This window comes from Lampris incognitus, chromosome 3 (genome assembly GCF_029633865.1).
Source record: "Lampris incognitus isolate fLamInc1 chromosome 3, fLamInc1.hap2, whole genome shotgun sequence".
NCBI lineage: Eukaryota > Metazoa > Chordata > Actinopteri > Lampriformes > Lampridae > Lampris > Lampris incognitus.
Genome location: NC_079213.1, coordinates 8,382,664 through 8,397,293, shown reverse-complemented (window position 1 = coordinate 8,397,293; position 14,630 = coordinate 8,382,664). Strand labels below are relative to the sequence as shown.

The window sequence follows — 14,630 nt, the reverse complement described above, 5'->3', positions numbered from 1 at the left end:
CAGACTTTGGTCTGGGGGACACCCTCGTGTCACTAGATGGTGAACCAGATGTTGGTCTGGGGGACACCCTCGTGTCACTAGATGGTGGACCAGAGTTTGGTCTGGGGGACACCCTCGTGTCACTAGATGGTGAACCAGATGTTGGTCTGGGGACACCCTCGTGTCACTAGTTGGTGAACCAGATGTTGGTCTGGGGGACACCCTCGTGTCACTAGATGGTGGACCAGATGTTGGTCTGGGGGACACCCTCGTGTCACTAGATGGTGGACCAGAGTTTGGTCTGGGGGACACCCTCGTGTCACTAGATGGTGAACCAGATGTTGGTCTGGGGGACACCCTCGTGTCACTAGATGGTGAACCAGATGTTGGTCTGGGGGACACCCTCATGTCACTAGATGGTGAACCAGTTGTTGGTCTGGGGGACACCCTCGTGTCACTAGATGGTGGACCAGTTGTTGGTCTGGGGGACACCCTCGTGTCACTAGATGGTGAACCAGATGTTGGTCTGGGGGACACCCTCGTGTCACTAGTTGGTGAACCAGTTGTTGATCTGGGGGACACCCTCGTGTCACTAGTTGGTGAACCAGTTGTTGATCTGGGGGACACCCTCATGTCACTAGATGGTGAACCAGATGTTGATCTAGGGTACACCCTCGTGTCACTAGTTGGTGAACCAGTTGTTGGTCTGGGGGACACCGTCGTGTCACTAGATGGTGAACCAGATGTTGGTCTGGGGGACACCCTCGTGTCACTAGATGGTGAACCAGATGTTGGTCTGGGGGACACCCTCGTGTCACTAGATGGTGAACCAGATGTTGGTCTGGGGGACACCCTCGTGTCACTAGATGGTGAACCAGATGTTGGTCTGGGGGACACCCTCGTCACTGGGCATGGGAGTAAAGAATGGTTACATTTCTATATTAAAGATTAAAGAATTGTCCCCATGATCGAGCAAAATTAACACTCTGATGGAGGAAATGGAGAGAGAAACTGGAAGTGGGAAGAGAGGGGGAGAGTGGGCAGAGAGAGGAAGATAGATAGATAGATAGATAGATAGATAGATAGATAGATAGATAGATAGATAGATAGATAGATAGATAGATAGATAGATAGATAGACAGATAGATCTGAGAGAGGCAGATAGAACACGTCTGCATGAATGTGTGTTTGGGTACGTGTATAGGTATTTGTGTGTGTGTGTGTGTGTGTGTGTGTGTGTGTGTGTGTGTCTGGTGGGCTTACTGGGGAAACACCGTCCACCATGCTGTTGAGTCTGTCAGTGCTGGGTGAGCGTGTAGTGTGAACGGGGGCAGGAGGTGCGGGCCTCCAGCGTCTAGCCTGTCAGTGTGTGTTGTCCAGAGAGTAGCAGCACCCCGCTAGCGATTAGCGCAATTAGCACGGGGGGATTCAGACCTCGCTAGCTTACCCAGCGGCCACATGGGCCCTCTGTGGTCACGCCTGGCTGGTGCTCTCCTCAGGTGTAAAGAGCGCATCAGGTAATCGGGCGTGATAATTGCCCAGGCCCCTGTGTGTGTGTGTGTGTGTGTGTGTGTGTGTGTGTGTGTGTGTGTGTGTGTTTAGGGAAGCAAGTGATGAGTGAGTCTTTAAGCAAATGTGAAAGCACAACTTTTCTTTCTCCTTCCCTTGTATTTTTCGGGGGTGTACTGAAGGAGAAAGTGGTTCTGATGAGTTTCTGTGATCATGGTGCCGGGGAGTTCTGGGGAGGTAACAGTTTAGTGACATCCAGAAATCCAATTTGGCTCCAATGGGATTTTGTGCAGGGAGGGAAACACGGTTAGTTTGGTGCCGCGCCGCTCCACCGGTGTGATTTGTTTTTGTCTTCTCGAGAGCGTTTAGCCGAAGAGTCTCCTCATTGAGCTAATTATGAAGCTTAATTGTTTATTATGAAAACTTCAGAGTTTTACCCCCCCCCCTTGGTTTTTATAAATTATGGTTCACCCTGTGTGTAGGAGGAGCGCTGCAACACAACACTCAGGAACACGCACAATCAGAACACATCGCTGATTTGGGCGATACTTTCAACTCGAGCGATTTCCATGGAAATGCCTCAGTGCTGTTAATTAATCTCAACTCGCCCAATGTTCTGATTACAAGATGGCGACAGGCCACGTGTCACCTGGTGGCGTCCCTCTTCAAGTAAATGAATCCAATCACGTCACCTCAAATCCATCACAGGGCCGACAGACACATTCACACCTAGGGACAATTTGATACGACCAATTCAGCTGACCTACACATCTTCGGACTGTGGGAGGAAACCGGAGCACCCGGAGGAAACCCACACGGACACAAGGAGAACGTGCAAATGCCACATAGAGGACGACTCTGGGGTGGAAAGATGGCGGCGCGAATTCACGTTTGCGGCGGCCTCATTCAGTATAGTCCATGCAGTGTCTTTGTCCACGTCTGCCTCTAAGTTTGTCTCCGTTTGATGGGTGTGAGACCTGGCGCTGGATCGGCTGGGAGAGCTTGGTCTGCTGTGTCCTGTGGGCCCAGGGACCACGAGCCTGGAGCTGTTCCCGAAGAGGTAACACCGAGGGCAGTCTGACAGGACGCAGACGTGGGGCAGGCTAAGCTAACTGCTAGCCCATGCAGACTGGCAGTTCTGATAACACCGAGGGTGGTCTGGCGGCGGCCTCGCCTGGCCTTGACTGTGTTTGTCGTGTCGTTGTGTGGAGTGCGAGGAGCTGTGTCAAAGGTGTCTGGCTGGGGGAGCTAGCATTGGATTGGCTAAGGGAGCCTGGTCTGCTGCGTGCTGTGGTCCTTCCTGGAGCTGTTCCCAAATAGGTAACACCGACAGTGGTCTGACAGGACGTGGAAGTGGGGCAGACTAAGCTAACTGCTAGCCCATGCAGACCGGCAGTTCCAACAGTCATCCTGGCTGGTGTTCGTTCTCCTGGACAGTGATTTTTTTTAATTTATTTTTTTTAGCTTAGATATATGTGATAGTTTAGATATTTGTGGTAGTTTAGATATATGTGATAGTTGAGATATATGTGGTAGTTTAGATATATTTGGTAGTTTAGATATATGTGGTAGTTGGACGACCAACTGTCGTTTGCTGAAAATTTTGCATCGGTTGCTCGCTCCTGCAGATTTCTCCTCTATAGCATCAGGAGGATTCGCCCATTCTTTACCGACGAGACGGCACAGGTGCTCATCCAGGCTCTGGTCATCTCCCGGCTGGACTACGGCAACTCCCTCCTTGCTGGCGCCCTGGCGTCGGCCATCAGACCTCTGGAGCTTGTTCAGAAAGCTGCAGCTCGTCTGATGTTCAACGGCCCTAAGTTCTCCCACCCAACTCCCCTTCTCATGTCCCTATACTGGCTCCCAGTAGCTGCTCGCATCCAGTTTAAGACTCTGGTGCTAGCCTACAGGGCAGTGAAAGGAACAGCTCCTTCCTATCTCCAGGCCATGGTCAAGCCCTACACCCCCGCCTGACCACTTCACTCTGCTGCCTCAGGACGCCTGGTTGCCCCGTCGCTCAGAGGCCCCTGCTGCTGATCGACCCGGTCACGGCTCGTTTCTGTCCTGGTCCCACAGTGATGGAATGAACTCCCCACTGATGTCAGGACAGCGGAGTCGCTGCCCATCTTTCGGCGCAGGTTGAAAACTCACCTCTTTAAGAACTACTACCCTGTTACTTGTTCTTAGCACTTATTGTATTCACTTATTAAAAAAAAAATCTCTTTCTTGCACTTTTACTTTAGCACTGGTTTTGCTCTTAGATGCTTGTTTAGATGCACTTATGACCTCCGATGACTAGTAGTTCTCCTGATTTCCTATGTTAAATGCACTTATTGTAAGTCGCTTTGGATAAAAGTGTCAGCTAAATGACTGTAATGTAATGTAATGTAATGCAGTTTAGATATACGTATGTGGTAGTTTGGATATATGTGTTCTTGTAGTTTTTGTCTTTGTGTTGCACTGCTGTGGGCTGGGGGAAACGATGTTTCGTTTCATTTCATGTGCGCAAGTGCATGAAATGAAACGACAAAGTGGTTCTGATTCTTACTCTGACCCAGGATGACCCCCATGTTTGGACTACCCCTGGGCTTGAACCCAGGACCTTCTTGCTGTGAGGTGACTGTGCTAACCACTGTTCTTGTTAGACCAAATAAGAAAGTTTGCTGTCGCCAGGCGTGGTGCAGGAAGAAAATGTAAAATCCTCCGTTGAGGCTCTGCAAGAACCCAGGGGGTATGTCCTGTGTGGTGTCCATCTCGCTGTTCCTCTGAACGTGTTACGCTCAGGGGCACTGCAGCTGTCAGGCAACCCTTCCCTCCATTGTTTCATGGTAGAACCAGCAGTCCCTCTCAGACGTCCGCCTGTCCATCATTACCTCACAACTGGTGGCCTTTGACCCTGCTGACGCTGACTGTTTCTTATGAAGGTGGATAAGGATTATTTGCGGTGGATTTGTTCATAACAATTGCACACAATTTCTGGTCGTTGTATGAATCGATGATTTATTAATGCATCCATGGAGATGGACGTATTTCTCTGTCTGTCGCTCTCGGTGGGCAGGAACCTTTTAGTTACTTACGCCCCAGTTCATCTTCTTCATCAGTTCCTCTCGTCGCCCCTCTGGGAGGTCACCGTGACCAAAATCAGACATTTTGCAGCTTAGAAGATTATTTATGCACTTCAGAACTGAGCTCTAGTGTTGTTTATGCAATGGCGCAGTGTGTTTTGCACATGCACTTGACCTCCTGCACTGATATGTTGATATTGATCGACGGGGCGGCATGATGGCGCAGTGTTTAGCATGGTTGCCTCACAGCAAGAAGGTCCTGGGTTCAAGCCCCAGGGCAGTCCGATCTTGAGGGTTGCCCCGGGTCGTCCTCTGTGTGGAGTTTGCATGTTCTCCCCGTGTCTGCGTGGGTTTCCTCCGGGGGCTCCGGTTTCCTCCCACAGTCCAAAGACCTGTAGGTCAGGTGAATCGGCCATACTACATTGTCCGTACTAAAGTGTGTGGGGTGTGGGGTGGGGGTGGGGGGGCTGATGGCCTGGAGGCCTGTCCAGTGTGTCTCCCCACCTGCTGCCCAGTGTCTGCTGGGATAGGCTCCAGCATCCCCGTGACCCTGAGAGCAGCATAAGCGGTTTGGATAATGGATGAATGGATCAAGATTGATTGATTGATTGATTGATTGATTGATTGATTGATTGATTGACATGCAATGATGTGTAATCATGACATTGTGTAAGATGACAATCAGTCCAGAAAATGTATGTTCACCAACAGGAGATAAGTCGACACATTTTCACTTGTCTGTGCCTCCTCTTCTTCATCCCCTGCCCTGCAGCCTGTGTGGATACCCTCCGTTCTACGACGAGAACGACTCCAGACTCTTCGAACAGATCCTGAAAGCCGACTACGAGTTCGATGCGCCCTACTGGGACGACATATCTGATTCAGGTGTGTGTCCAGCCCACCGGAGATATGCTCCCAATGAATACCCCCACCCCCACCCCACAACACCAACACCACCACCATAACTGCCACCCCTCCTTCCTTCCTTCCTCCTATGCTCTCCACCGTGTGGCACATGTGGACCACACAGACCACATCTTCCACCACTAAACCCTGACGTCATTCGCGTGGAGTGTGTGTGTGTGTGTGTGTGTGTGTGTGTGTGTGTGTGTGTGTGTGTGTGTGTGTGTGTGTTTGGGGGGGTCACCAGTCACCACCATGTCCAGGGTCTATCCAGTGTTTTTTCCCTCCTTCTCGGCTGTTACGTTGCTGTGATGATTACAGGAATCGAGTGTGAGAAACCGCTCAGGAACCCAGCATACGAACTGACGCAGCGTATCAGAGTCACTCAGTCAGAAAGTGTGTGAATGTGGTTGTCAGCGCTTGAGTTTTTACCCCATCATTTTATTAACGCTTGAGTTTTTACCCCATCATGAAAATCCAATTTATCAGGCAAGGTGCCAGAAAAGTGTACTAACTTGTTTAATATGTCAGGGTAATGGCTGTGGGACGAACTGATAGTAAAAGTGAATTATTTGGGCGTCCTGGTGGCGTGGCAGTCTATTCCGTTGCCTACCAACACAGGGATCGCCGGTTCGAATCCCCGTGTTACCTCCAGCTTGGTCGGGCGTCCCTATAAAACACAATTGGCCGTGTCTGCGGCTGGGAAGCTGGATGTGGGTATGTGTCCTGGTCGCTGCACTAGCGCCTCCTCTGGTCGTTCGGGGCACCTGTGGGAGGGGAACTGGGGGGGATAGCGTGGTCCTCCCACACGCTACGTCCCCCTGGTGAAACTCCTCACTGTCAGGTGAAAAGAAGCGGCTGGCGACTCCACATGTGTTGGAGGAGGCATGTGGTAGTCTGCAGCCCTCCCCGGATCGGCAGAGGGGGTGGAGCAGCGACCGGGACGGCTCGGAAGAGTGGGGTAACTGGCCAATTACAACTGGGGAGAAAAGGGGGGGTCCAAAAAAATAAAAAAGGTGAATTATTTCCGAAGCAAGTGTGATGTGTGTGTGTGTGTGTGTGTGTGTTTTATGGTTAGTATTGTCACATGATCTACCCTGATGTTTTCTTTTCTCCAGCCAAGGATTTCATCAGCCGTTTGATGGAAAAGGACCCAGTAAAACGTTACACCTGTGAGCAGGCCCTGAGACACCCATGGTGAGCGCACACACACACACACACACACACACACACACACACACACACACTTACATGCATGCATGTACACACACACACCTACAGAATCGCTATACCTGGGTCACATGCTTTGCACACACAGAGAAACGCACATGGAACCCCAAAGATACACAGACCTGCCCCCCTGTACATTAACACACACATGATGCACACGCACACATGGCCACACTAGACACATGCTCAGTCTGGCATCAAAAAGATTCGTGAAACGGCACATCAGCGGACAAAGCGTTGGTGTGTTTCATTGTGTGGTCGTCTGTCTCAGGATTGCCGGGGACACGGCTCTCTGCAAAAACATCCACGAGTCCGTCAGCCGGCAGATCAGGAAGAACTTCGCCAAGAGCAAGTGGAGGGTAAGCTCGGCCCGCCGCCATCACACTCCTTTGGGTGTTTTGTAGTTCTCGTTTTCCGTTGCGTTGGTTCACAGCCCTCAAACCGGTCTCTCTCTCTCTCTCTCTCTCTCTCTCCCCCTCCTCTTCATCTTCCTTCCTCCCACAGCAAGCGTTCAACGCCACGGCGGTGGTGCGACACATGAGGAGGCTACAGCTGGGCAGCAGTATGGGGAGCAGCATGGACGCCTCCAACCCTCCAGGCAGACAGAACCAGGCCCAGAAACTGGCGCCGGTCCTGCCTGCCCAGTCCAGCATCCAGAGCCAAGGGAACCCGGGCCAGACTAACCCCCCCGGCGGGAGCCAGAGCCCCGGCCAGGCGGCCCAGACCCAGGGTACCAACCCTGCCCCCGCCAAGATGTCTGATGTGGACGGCTCCAGCACTGCGCTCCGCAAGGAATGTGAGTACCGGGTGGCTGGCTGGTGCTGCACAGGTGCCGGCACCACACATCAGACCGAGACACACATGTGAGACACTCCCACATGGGAAGAAACACACTTAAATGCAGTTTTTCCACAACCCCATGGGAAAGTTTCAGCGTAGGGCTGGTGCACAACACAGCGCACATACTGCTGCCAAGCATTAAAAACTACAGATACACACTCCTCTCCTTCTGGACCGGCCTTTTGAGTCCCGCTCTAACCTGAATCTGAACACAGTAAATTTACTGCGACAAAATATTACATTCAGGGTAGCATGGCGGTCTATTCCATTACCTACCAACACGGGGGTCTCCGGTTCGAATCCCTGTGTTACCTTCGGTTTGGTCAGGTGTCCCTACAGACACCTTTTTTTTGGATTTTCTCCCCAATTGTATCCGGCCTATTACCCCACTCTTCCGAGCCGTCCCGGTCGCTGCTCCACCCCCTCTGCCGATCCGGAGAGGGCTGCAGACTACCACATGCCTCCTCCGATACATGTGGAGTCGCCAGCCGCTTCTTTTCACCTGACACTGAGGAGTTTTGCCAGGGGGACGTGACGCGTGGGAGGCTCACGCTGTTCCCCCCCAGTTCCTCCTCCTCCTTGAGCAGGTGCCCCGACTGACCAGAGGAGGCGTTAGTGCAGCGACCAGGACACACACCCACATCTTGCTTCCCACCCGCAGACACGGCCAGTTGTGTCTGTGATGATGCCTGACCAGGCAACATGGGGTATCGATCCAGTGATCCCCGTGTTGGTAGGCAACAAAATAGACCGCCACACTACCCGGACGCCCCCCTACAGACACAATTGGCCGTGTCTGCGGGTGGGATCCCGGATGTGGATGTGTGTCCTGGTCGCTGAACTAGCGCCCCCTCTAGTCGGTCGGGGCGTCTGTTCGGGGGGGAAGCAGAACTGGGGGGAATAGCGTGATCCTCCCACACACTACGTCTCCCTGGTGAAACTCCTCGCTGTCAGGTGAAAAGAAGCGGCTGGTGACTCCACACGTATGGGAGGAGGCTTTTGGTAGTCTGCAGCCCTCCCCGGATTGGCAGAAGGGGTGGAGCAGAGACCGGGACGGCTCGGAAGAGCGGGGTAATTGGCCGAATACAACTGGAGAGAAATAGCTGTTATCTTTAATATGCCAGTGAAAGAAGTATCATAAAGGACGTTTGTTTCTCCCAGATAGCTTTAACAGAAATAAGTAAACAATGGTGACCTCATGTTTGATTTGCCCCGCCAGGTGTTGCCGCCCCGGCCACGCCCTGCAGTTTGGCGTCCGCAGCCTCCACCACAGCGGTGGGGTCAGAGCTCAGTCGGCCCCACCCCTCGGCGGTTCCTGCTCCGGTGTTAACAGGGACTAAGTGACGCCAGGTCCCGCGGGGAACCAGCTGGGAGGCAACTGCGTTGTGAGAGGGAGAGAGTGAGAGAGAGAGAGAGGGAGTGAGAAAGAGAGAGAGAGAGAGTGTGTAAGGACGGATGAATGGATGGATATCTCTTCACTCTCAGCAACTTCCTCTATGACGCAACTCCCCTCCGCCCCCCAGCCAGCTCCCCGCCCTGCTCCCCACCACCTCCCCATCTTAAAATGGGCCATCGGGGAGGACGGAGAGCAGAGGACTCGGAAAACACCAAACCGGTTCAAACCGCATGACAACCACCACCACCACCACCCAACACCACCCACCATCGGACACATTGACAAACGGCATGGCTACTGACTCTGAGAGGACGATTGTTCATGAGGCGAACTCCTGTTGGCTGTCTGTACTAATGAGGGGGCATCGCCTGCTGTGAGTGTTACTGGCCATTGGTTAGTCTACAGTGTTTGTGTGTGTGGGGTGGGGGTGGGGGTGGTGTCATTGGTGTTCATCACTGTCAGTCAACGTCAGCTTCCCTCTTGAATCTGGTCTTTCCTGCATCGTTTCCTTTCGCTTTATTCTCGCTTCGGTTTGGCAGTTGGCAACTGGATTGTTTTGTTTGTTGTTTTATTTTGTATTATTATCTTAGGACCCTGCACATGTTTTCATTGGCTTATTTGTTTATACGTGCTTCAAGAAGTGCTTTAACAAGTACCGTATGACTGTTGGGCGGTGTTACAAAAGTAAGCGCTTTATCTTTTTGCACAGGGAGGATGTGGTGCGTTTTCACAGGTGCAGAGACGGTCTCTGCAGTTCCACCAGTTGGAGCCACTATTAACACTGTTTATCAGGTGGAGAGAAGAGATTGTAAAACTTCTTTTAAATCCCCACGTAGGGGACCTTGGTCTCCTGAAAACGTCCTGGTGTGTCCAATTATTTTTTACTTTATTAGGTTTTTCTTACAATCAACCTTTAAGGGGACACGCTTATGTGCTACTAGAAAACACGAAGTAGGCTTCGACTCGAGCAGCACAGAAGTACAGAGACAGAAACAGGTGATGCTGAGATGTTGATAGTCAAGCTAGCTATTCTGACTCCTAAACTACCGTGGGCCGCAGGTGGAGTGAGGCAGTTTTGAAAAAGATGTCCAAAAGTTTACTGTGGAAAAGTCTCTAACCTGCTTTTTGAAAACACTCGTACAAAATCAAAGATAGAGGCGCTGAATCCCCCCCCCCCGCTACCCTTCTCCTAAAGAAGCCATGACCTCACCACAGAGCCGTTGTCATTGCGTTGCCATGCAGCGCCGAGTTCAGAAGTGCTCAGGGAATACTGCGGCAGCACTGTGCATTGGAGAACACCCGTCTCCCGGTTTTCCTTCTTCTGTAAATGTTCTGGTCCAGCCGTTAGGGCACCACAGTTAACGAGTGGCTCGGGGCTGACGAAATTGGCGGCCATTAACCATACTCACAACCCGACCGCTGAGAAACATTCTTGACACCGTCTGAATCCTCACAAGTTGGATGCAGAGTGTGGATTTTCTCCAACAGCCCATGGTTCTGGTTGAGGAAATGCTTGCTTTCACGTGTTGAAAGCCTTCGGTAGATTTTAGACACAGCTCAGAGAGCATCACCGTACAACGCCGGGTGCTTGCTCGGACATATCAGATTGTCATGTCTTTATTAGATGCAATTCTACTCTATCCCTTTATTGTGAGTTGTAGCCAAAGACCAGCGCTTGCAACACAGAGCATTCGTTTTATCCAATTCTGCCTGAGGAGGCTAGACAGGGGGCGCCGTAGAGTAGAGCTTTCTCATTCAATAATGAATTAAAACCAAGGGCTTAACTCCAGCTGCTAGCTTACCTGGAGAGAGACGACTAGTTAATGATCTTCTTGTATCCCATCCTGGTCTCTGACAAGTTCATCCCTCTGCCTTCCACTCCTTCTTCCAGACTTGGGACAAGCGCTGCTTTTAAATCATTCTGTTTTAACCTACTTTTTGTACCACGTGGGTGGGATTGGCCCCTTGAGGAAGACTGGATTTAAACACGTATGTTTAAAAATCACTGACAAGTATGAAAATTTGCCTTTCGAATACCTCTCCATGGTTGCCTAAAGCTCGTGGCTTCCCTGTGTCGGTTCAGTTCTGTGTCAGGTGTGTCAGTCCAATCCTCCTGACACACCTGAGAAAGCCAAGTCAAACCAATCAAGTATCAAGACACACCCCTTCTCCTTCTGTCAACACTCACCCTGCTCTCTTGGTCTCTATTATTCTCCACCTACCATTTCTTTGATAAGCACTTGATCATATCGGTCCCGCTCACCACGAGAGGTACACGTCACTTTTTGTGCCCACTGATTCGGGGCGGACGCCACTGTGCTGCCCTGCAAAGCCAAAGAACAAGTCACCACGTGAGAATGAAAACAGATCTCCAGAGCTGATCTCCCGCCCAGAGTATTGGAAAGCACGGTTTTGAGTATTGGATGGCATGTTTTGGAGTAAAAGTAGTCATGTTTCCATCAAACTTTCAAACGAATTTTAAGCCAACTTTTCAAAAGTCGTCAAAATAATAAGATGTTCAGTAGGTGCGTTTCCATCAGATCCGTTTCAGTGAATAAAACCATGGATGTAGTTTCACGTTTCCTACGTCAGATGTCCAGACTTCAACACCCACAAGAAAAATGCTGCTGATATTCAACACGTGTTTCCGTCGCCCGTTTAGCACCTGAACTCTCAAGTGAGCATCCATCACCTCAAAGCGAGCATCCATCCATCCATCCGTCCATTATCCAAACTGCTTATCCTGCTCTCAGGGTCGTGGGGTGCTGGATCCTATCCCAGCAGTCATTGGGCGGCAGGTGGGGAGACACCCTGGACAGGCCACCAGGCCGTCCCAGGGCCGACACACCCATTCACACCTAGGGACAATGTAGTACGGCCGATTCACCTGGCCTCCATGTCTTTGGACTGTGGGAGGAAACAGACATGGAGAGAACATGCAACCTCCACACAGAAAGGACCTGGGACGGCCTGGGGTTCGAACTTTTATTGCGACATTGCGTGAGCTGTATGTAATTTTGCCATCTCAATCCGACTTTTCTAATGCGATACTTCATCATTTGCATAGGAATGCTTTGATGGAAGCATGTCCACTGACAGGCGTGATGAGAATTCATGTTAAATTCATGCCTGTTTGTCATTCAAAACAACGCCAAGAAAGGAGTTACTGCTGTTGGCCTCAGTGGGGCAGCATAGAGCACTGAGTGAGTGATTAAATGTCGACTGTTTTACTGGCTAGCAACAAGGTTCACTAGCCACCATTAGCCATAAGATATCGCCTATTTACAGTATGACGTGTCCGGCGACAAGTTTCTGTCTCTCAAAATCTCTTTTTTTCAAAGCCGTCTGATTTTTTTCCCCAACGAGTATGTTTACATGCACACGAGTTATCTGATCCTGGCAACACCTTTTCTGATGATCTTCGTCTGAGAAAGTAAAATCATCATAAGCTGGCCAGTATATTTAGAGTTCTGCTCTACGTTTTCAGCTTGTTTGTTTTTGTGCTGAGATTTATTAAGACAGCTTGAAAGCAAGTCGACCCTGATGGCGGTGTGTTTCTGCACAACATGGCGGCACTGCTTGTGTCGAGTGTCTTGTGTTCACACGACAGTGTAGCGACCACGGATAACTAGACTCGCTAGCCCGTTGGCTAAAGGGTTAGCCAGCTGGCTAACGTAGTCGCCCGTGGTGCGGGAGACCCTGGTTCGCGTCCTGGTTGCCCCCTGAATTCACCACATTGGTTTCAGAAGTGGGATGGTGAGACCGTGAGGCCATCGGAAGCACGTGCGCCCGGACGCGTGAGGGCGCGCTTCCCGAGGGAGGAGGGGGGGATAGTGTAACGACCAAGGATAACTGGACTCGGTAGCCCATTGGCCAGTGGGTCCGACCCGTTAGTCGACTGGTTACCGCAGTCGCCCGTGGTGCGGGAGACCCGGTTTCGCGTCCTGGTTGCCCCCTGAATTCACCACATTGGTTTCAGAAGTGGGATGGTGAGACCGTGAGGCCATCGGAAGCACGTGCGCCCGGACGCGTGAGGGCGCGCTTCCCGAGCGAGGGGGGAGGGGGGGATAGTGTAACGACCACGGATAACTGGACTCGCTAGCCCATTGGCCAGTGGGTCCGACCCGTTAGTCGACTGGTTACCGCAGTCGCCCGTGGTGCGGGAGACCCTGGTTGCCCCCTGAATTCACTACATTGGTTTCAGAAGTGGGATGGTGAGACCGTGAGGCCATCGGAAGCACGTGCGCCCGGACGCGTGAGGGCGCGCTTCCCGAGGGAGGGGGGGGGTAGTGTAACGACCACGGATAACTGGACTCGCTAGCCCATTGGCCAGTGGGTCCGACCCGTTAGTCGACTGGTTACCGCAGTCGCCCGTGGCGCGGGAGACACGGGTTCGTGTCCCAGCTGCGGCGTTCCCCGAGCTCGCTACAAGAGCACCGTCTGTGCTCGGCTAACGTGGAGGGCAATGGATCCTGCGTCGAGGTGGCCTGGAAGCACGTGGTCACATTCAGCGGACAACCCCCGAAATCTGGTATTGTTCAGACCGACGTATTTCTCATCTGATGTGGAGATGATACACAAGCTGGACCTCAAACTCCCACCCCGCGTAAAAGAACCTAACAGTCCATGTGAACCTTGACTGTGTGAGTTGCTTCGGACGATGTCGACCATCACCAAACTGTCGCCTTGCCGTGATTTTGTGCGCATGGAAGCCAGCTAATTAACACCTCGTTAACGCGTGCATTATTTCAGCTTTACAAGGCACTGGGCGTCGGTCCGGATTTGACGTCGAATTAGAAAAGTCCTGCACGTGATACGCAAGACAGTGCGTCCCTACAAGCTCCAGGGGGCAGTACCCGAGGCGGGGCGATGACGCGTAGGAGCGTCTCTTTGTCCGTTACGCAGGCCACGTTACACGAGCTGAAGGCCAGGATCTGCGCCCGTCGTAAAGGCCTCGAGGTTCTGAATTGGCACCCAGCCGGAAAAAAAAAACGTCGACCGCCTCCTTTGAAAACGTCCACCTGTGAATGTGACGTCACGCGGGACCGTGGGAGGTCGGTCCGGGCGAAGGCTCACTTCCGGTTCTGCTCGGCTTTTCTTTTCGTCACAAGCTTGAATTTAAGTTAAAAATGCCGTTTTACAAAATAACGTTTCCACCAGGAAAACGAAAAATACTGTAAATAGGTTGTGAATACGAATGACAATTTTCAAGTTAATATTTATGAATGTTGTGCCGTTCTAGCGCGTGCGTGCGTGCGTGTGTGCACGTGTGAGGGAGCACATGGATGTGCAGTGGGGAGAGTTGATTGTAATCGCTTCGGAATGTTAAATGTAAAAAAAAAAAATGAAACAACAAAACAGCCGTGCTCCCCACTGCAGGTAGCTTTTATAACACCCCACAGCGTATAGCACCGGAAGGCCGTCATGTAGACCCTCACAGTTTTACTGCGCAATTTAAAGCCGTCAGTATTTCAACACTACCACTACTGTGTCAGTCCACCTTAAATGTCTTGTTACCCAACTCGGGCTTAAGGTTGCCATCCTGTGTGTAATAGAGGAAAAAAAATGAAATAAAATAAAATCCAAAGCTGAAATCACTTCACTGTTCTGGACCCGTGGCGATCACTTCCTGGCGACGTCTGATGACGTCAGCCCGCCCTCGCTCCCGATCAAGCCTGCACGCCAGGGAGATTTTCACAAATGCCCCG

General features: G+C 51.6%; 1 protein-coding gene across 1 annotated transcript in view; it reads left to right on the top strand.

The window, feature by feature from the left end:
- camk1da (calcium/calmodulin-dependent protein kinase 1Da) overlaps positions 1–9,746 on the top strand; it is a 34,847-nt gene extending 25,101 nt beyond the window's left edge. The window contains exons 4-11 of the mRNA XM_056275864.1: positions 4–129; positions 216–906; positions 1,479–1,496; positions 5,326–5,438; positions 6,575–6,653; positions 6,958–7,045; positions 7,191–7,482; positions 8,746–9,746. Of these exons, the coding sequence (XP_056131839.1) occupies positions 4–129; positions 216–906; positions 1,479–1,496; positions 5,326–5,438; positions 6,575–6,653; positions 6,958–7,045; positions 7,191–7,482; positions 8,746–8,870 (1,532 nt within the window). The 3' untranslated portion in view covers positions 8,871–9,746. The remainder of the gene's footprint in view (positions 1–3; positions 130–215; positions 907–1,478; positions 1,497–5,325; positions 5,439–6,574; positions 6,654–6,957; positions 7,046–7,190; positions 7,483–8,745) is intronic.
- The last annotated feature ends 4,884 nt before the right edge of the window (positions 9,747–14,630 follow it).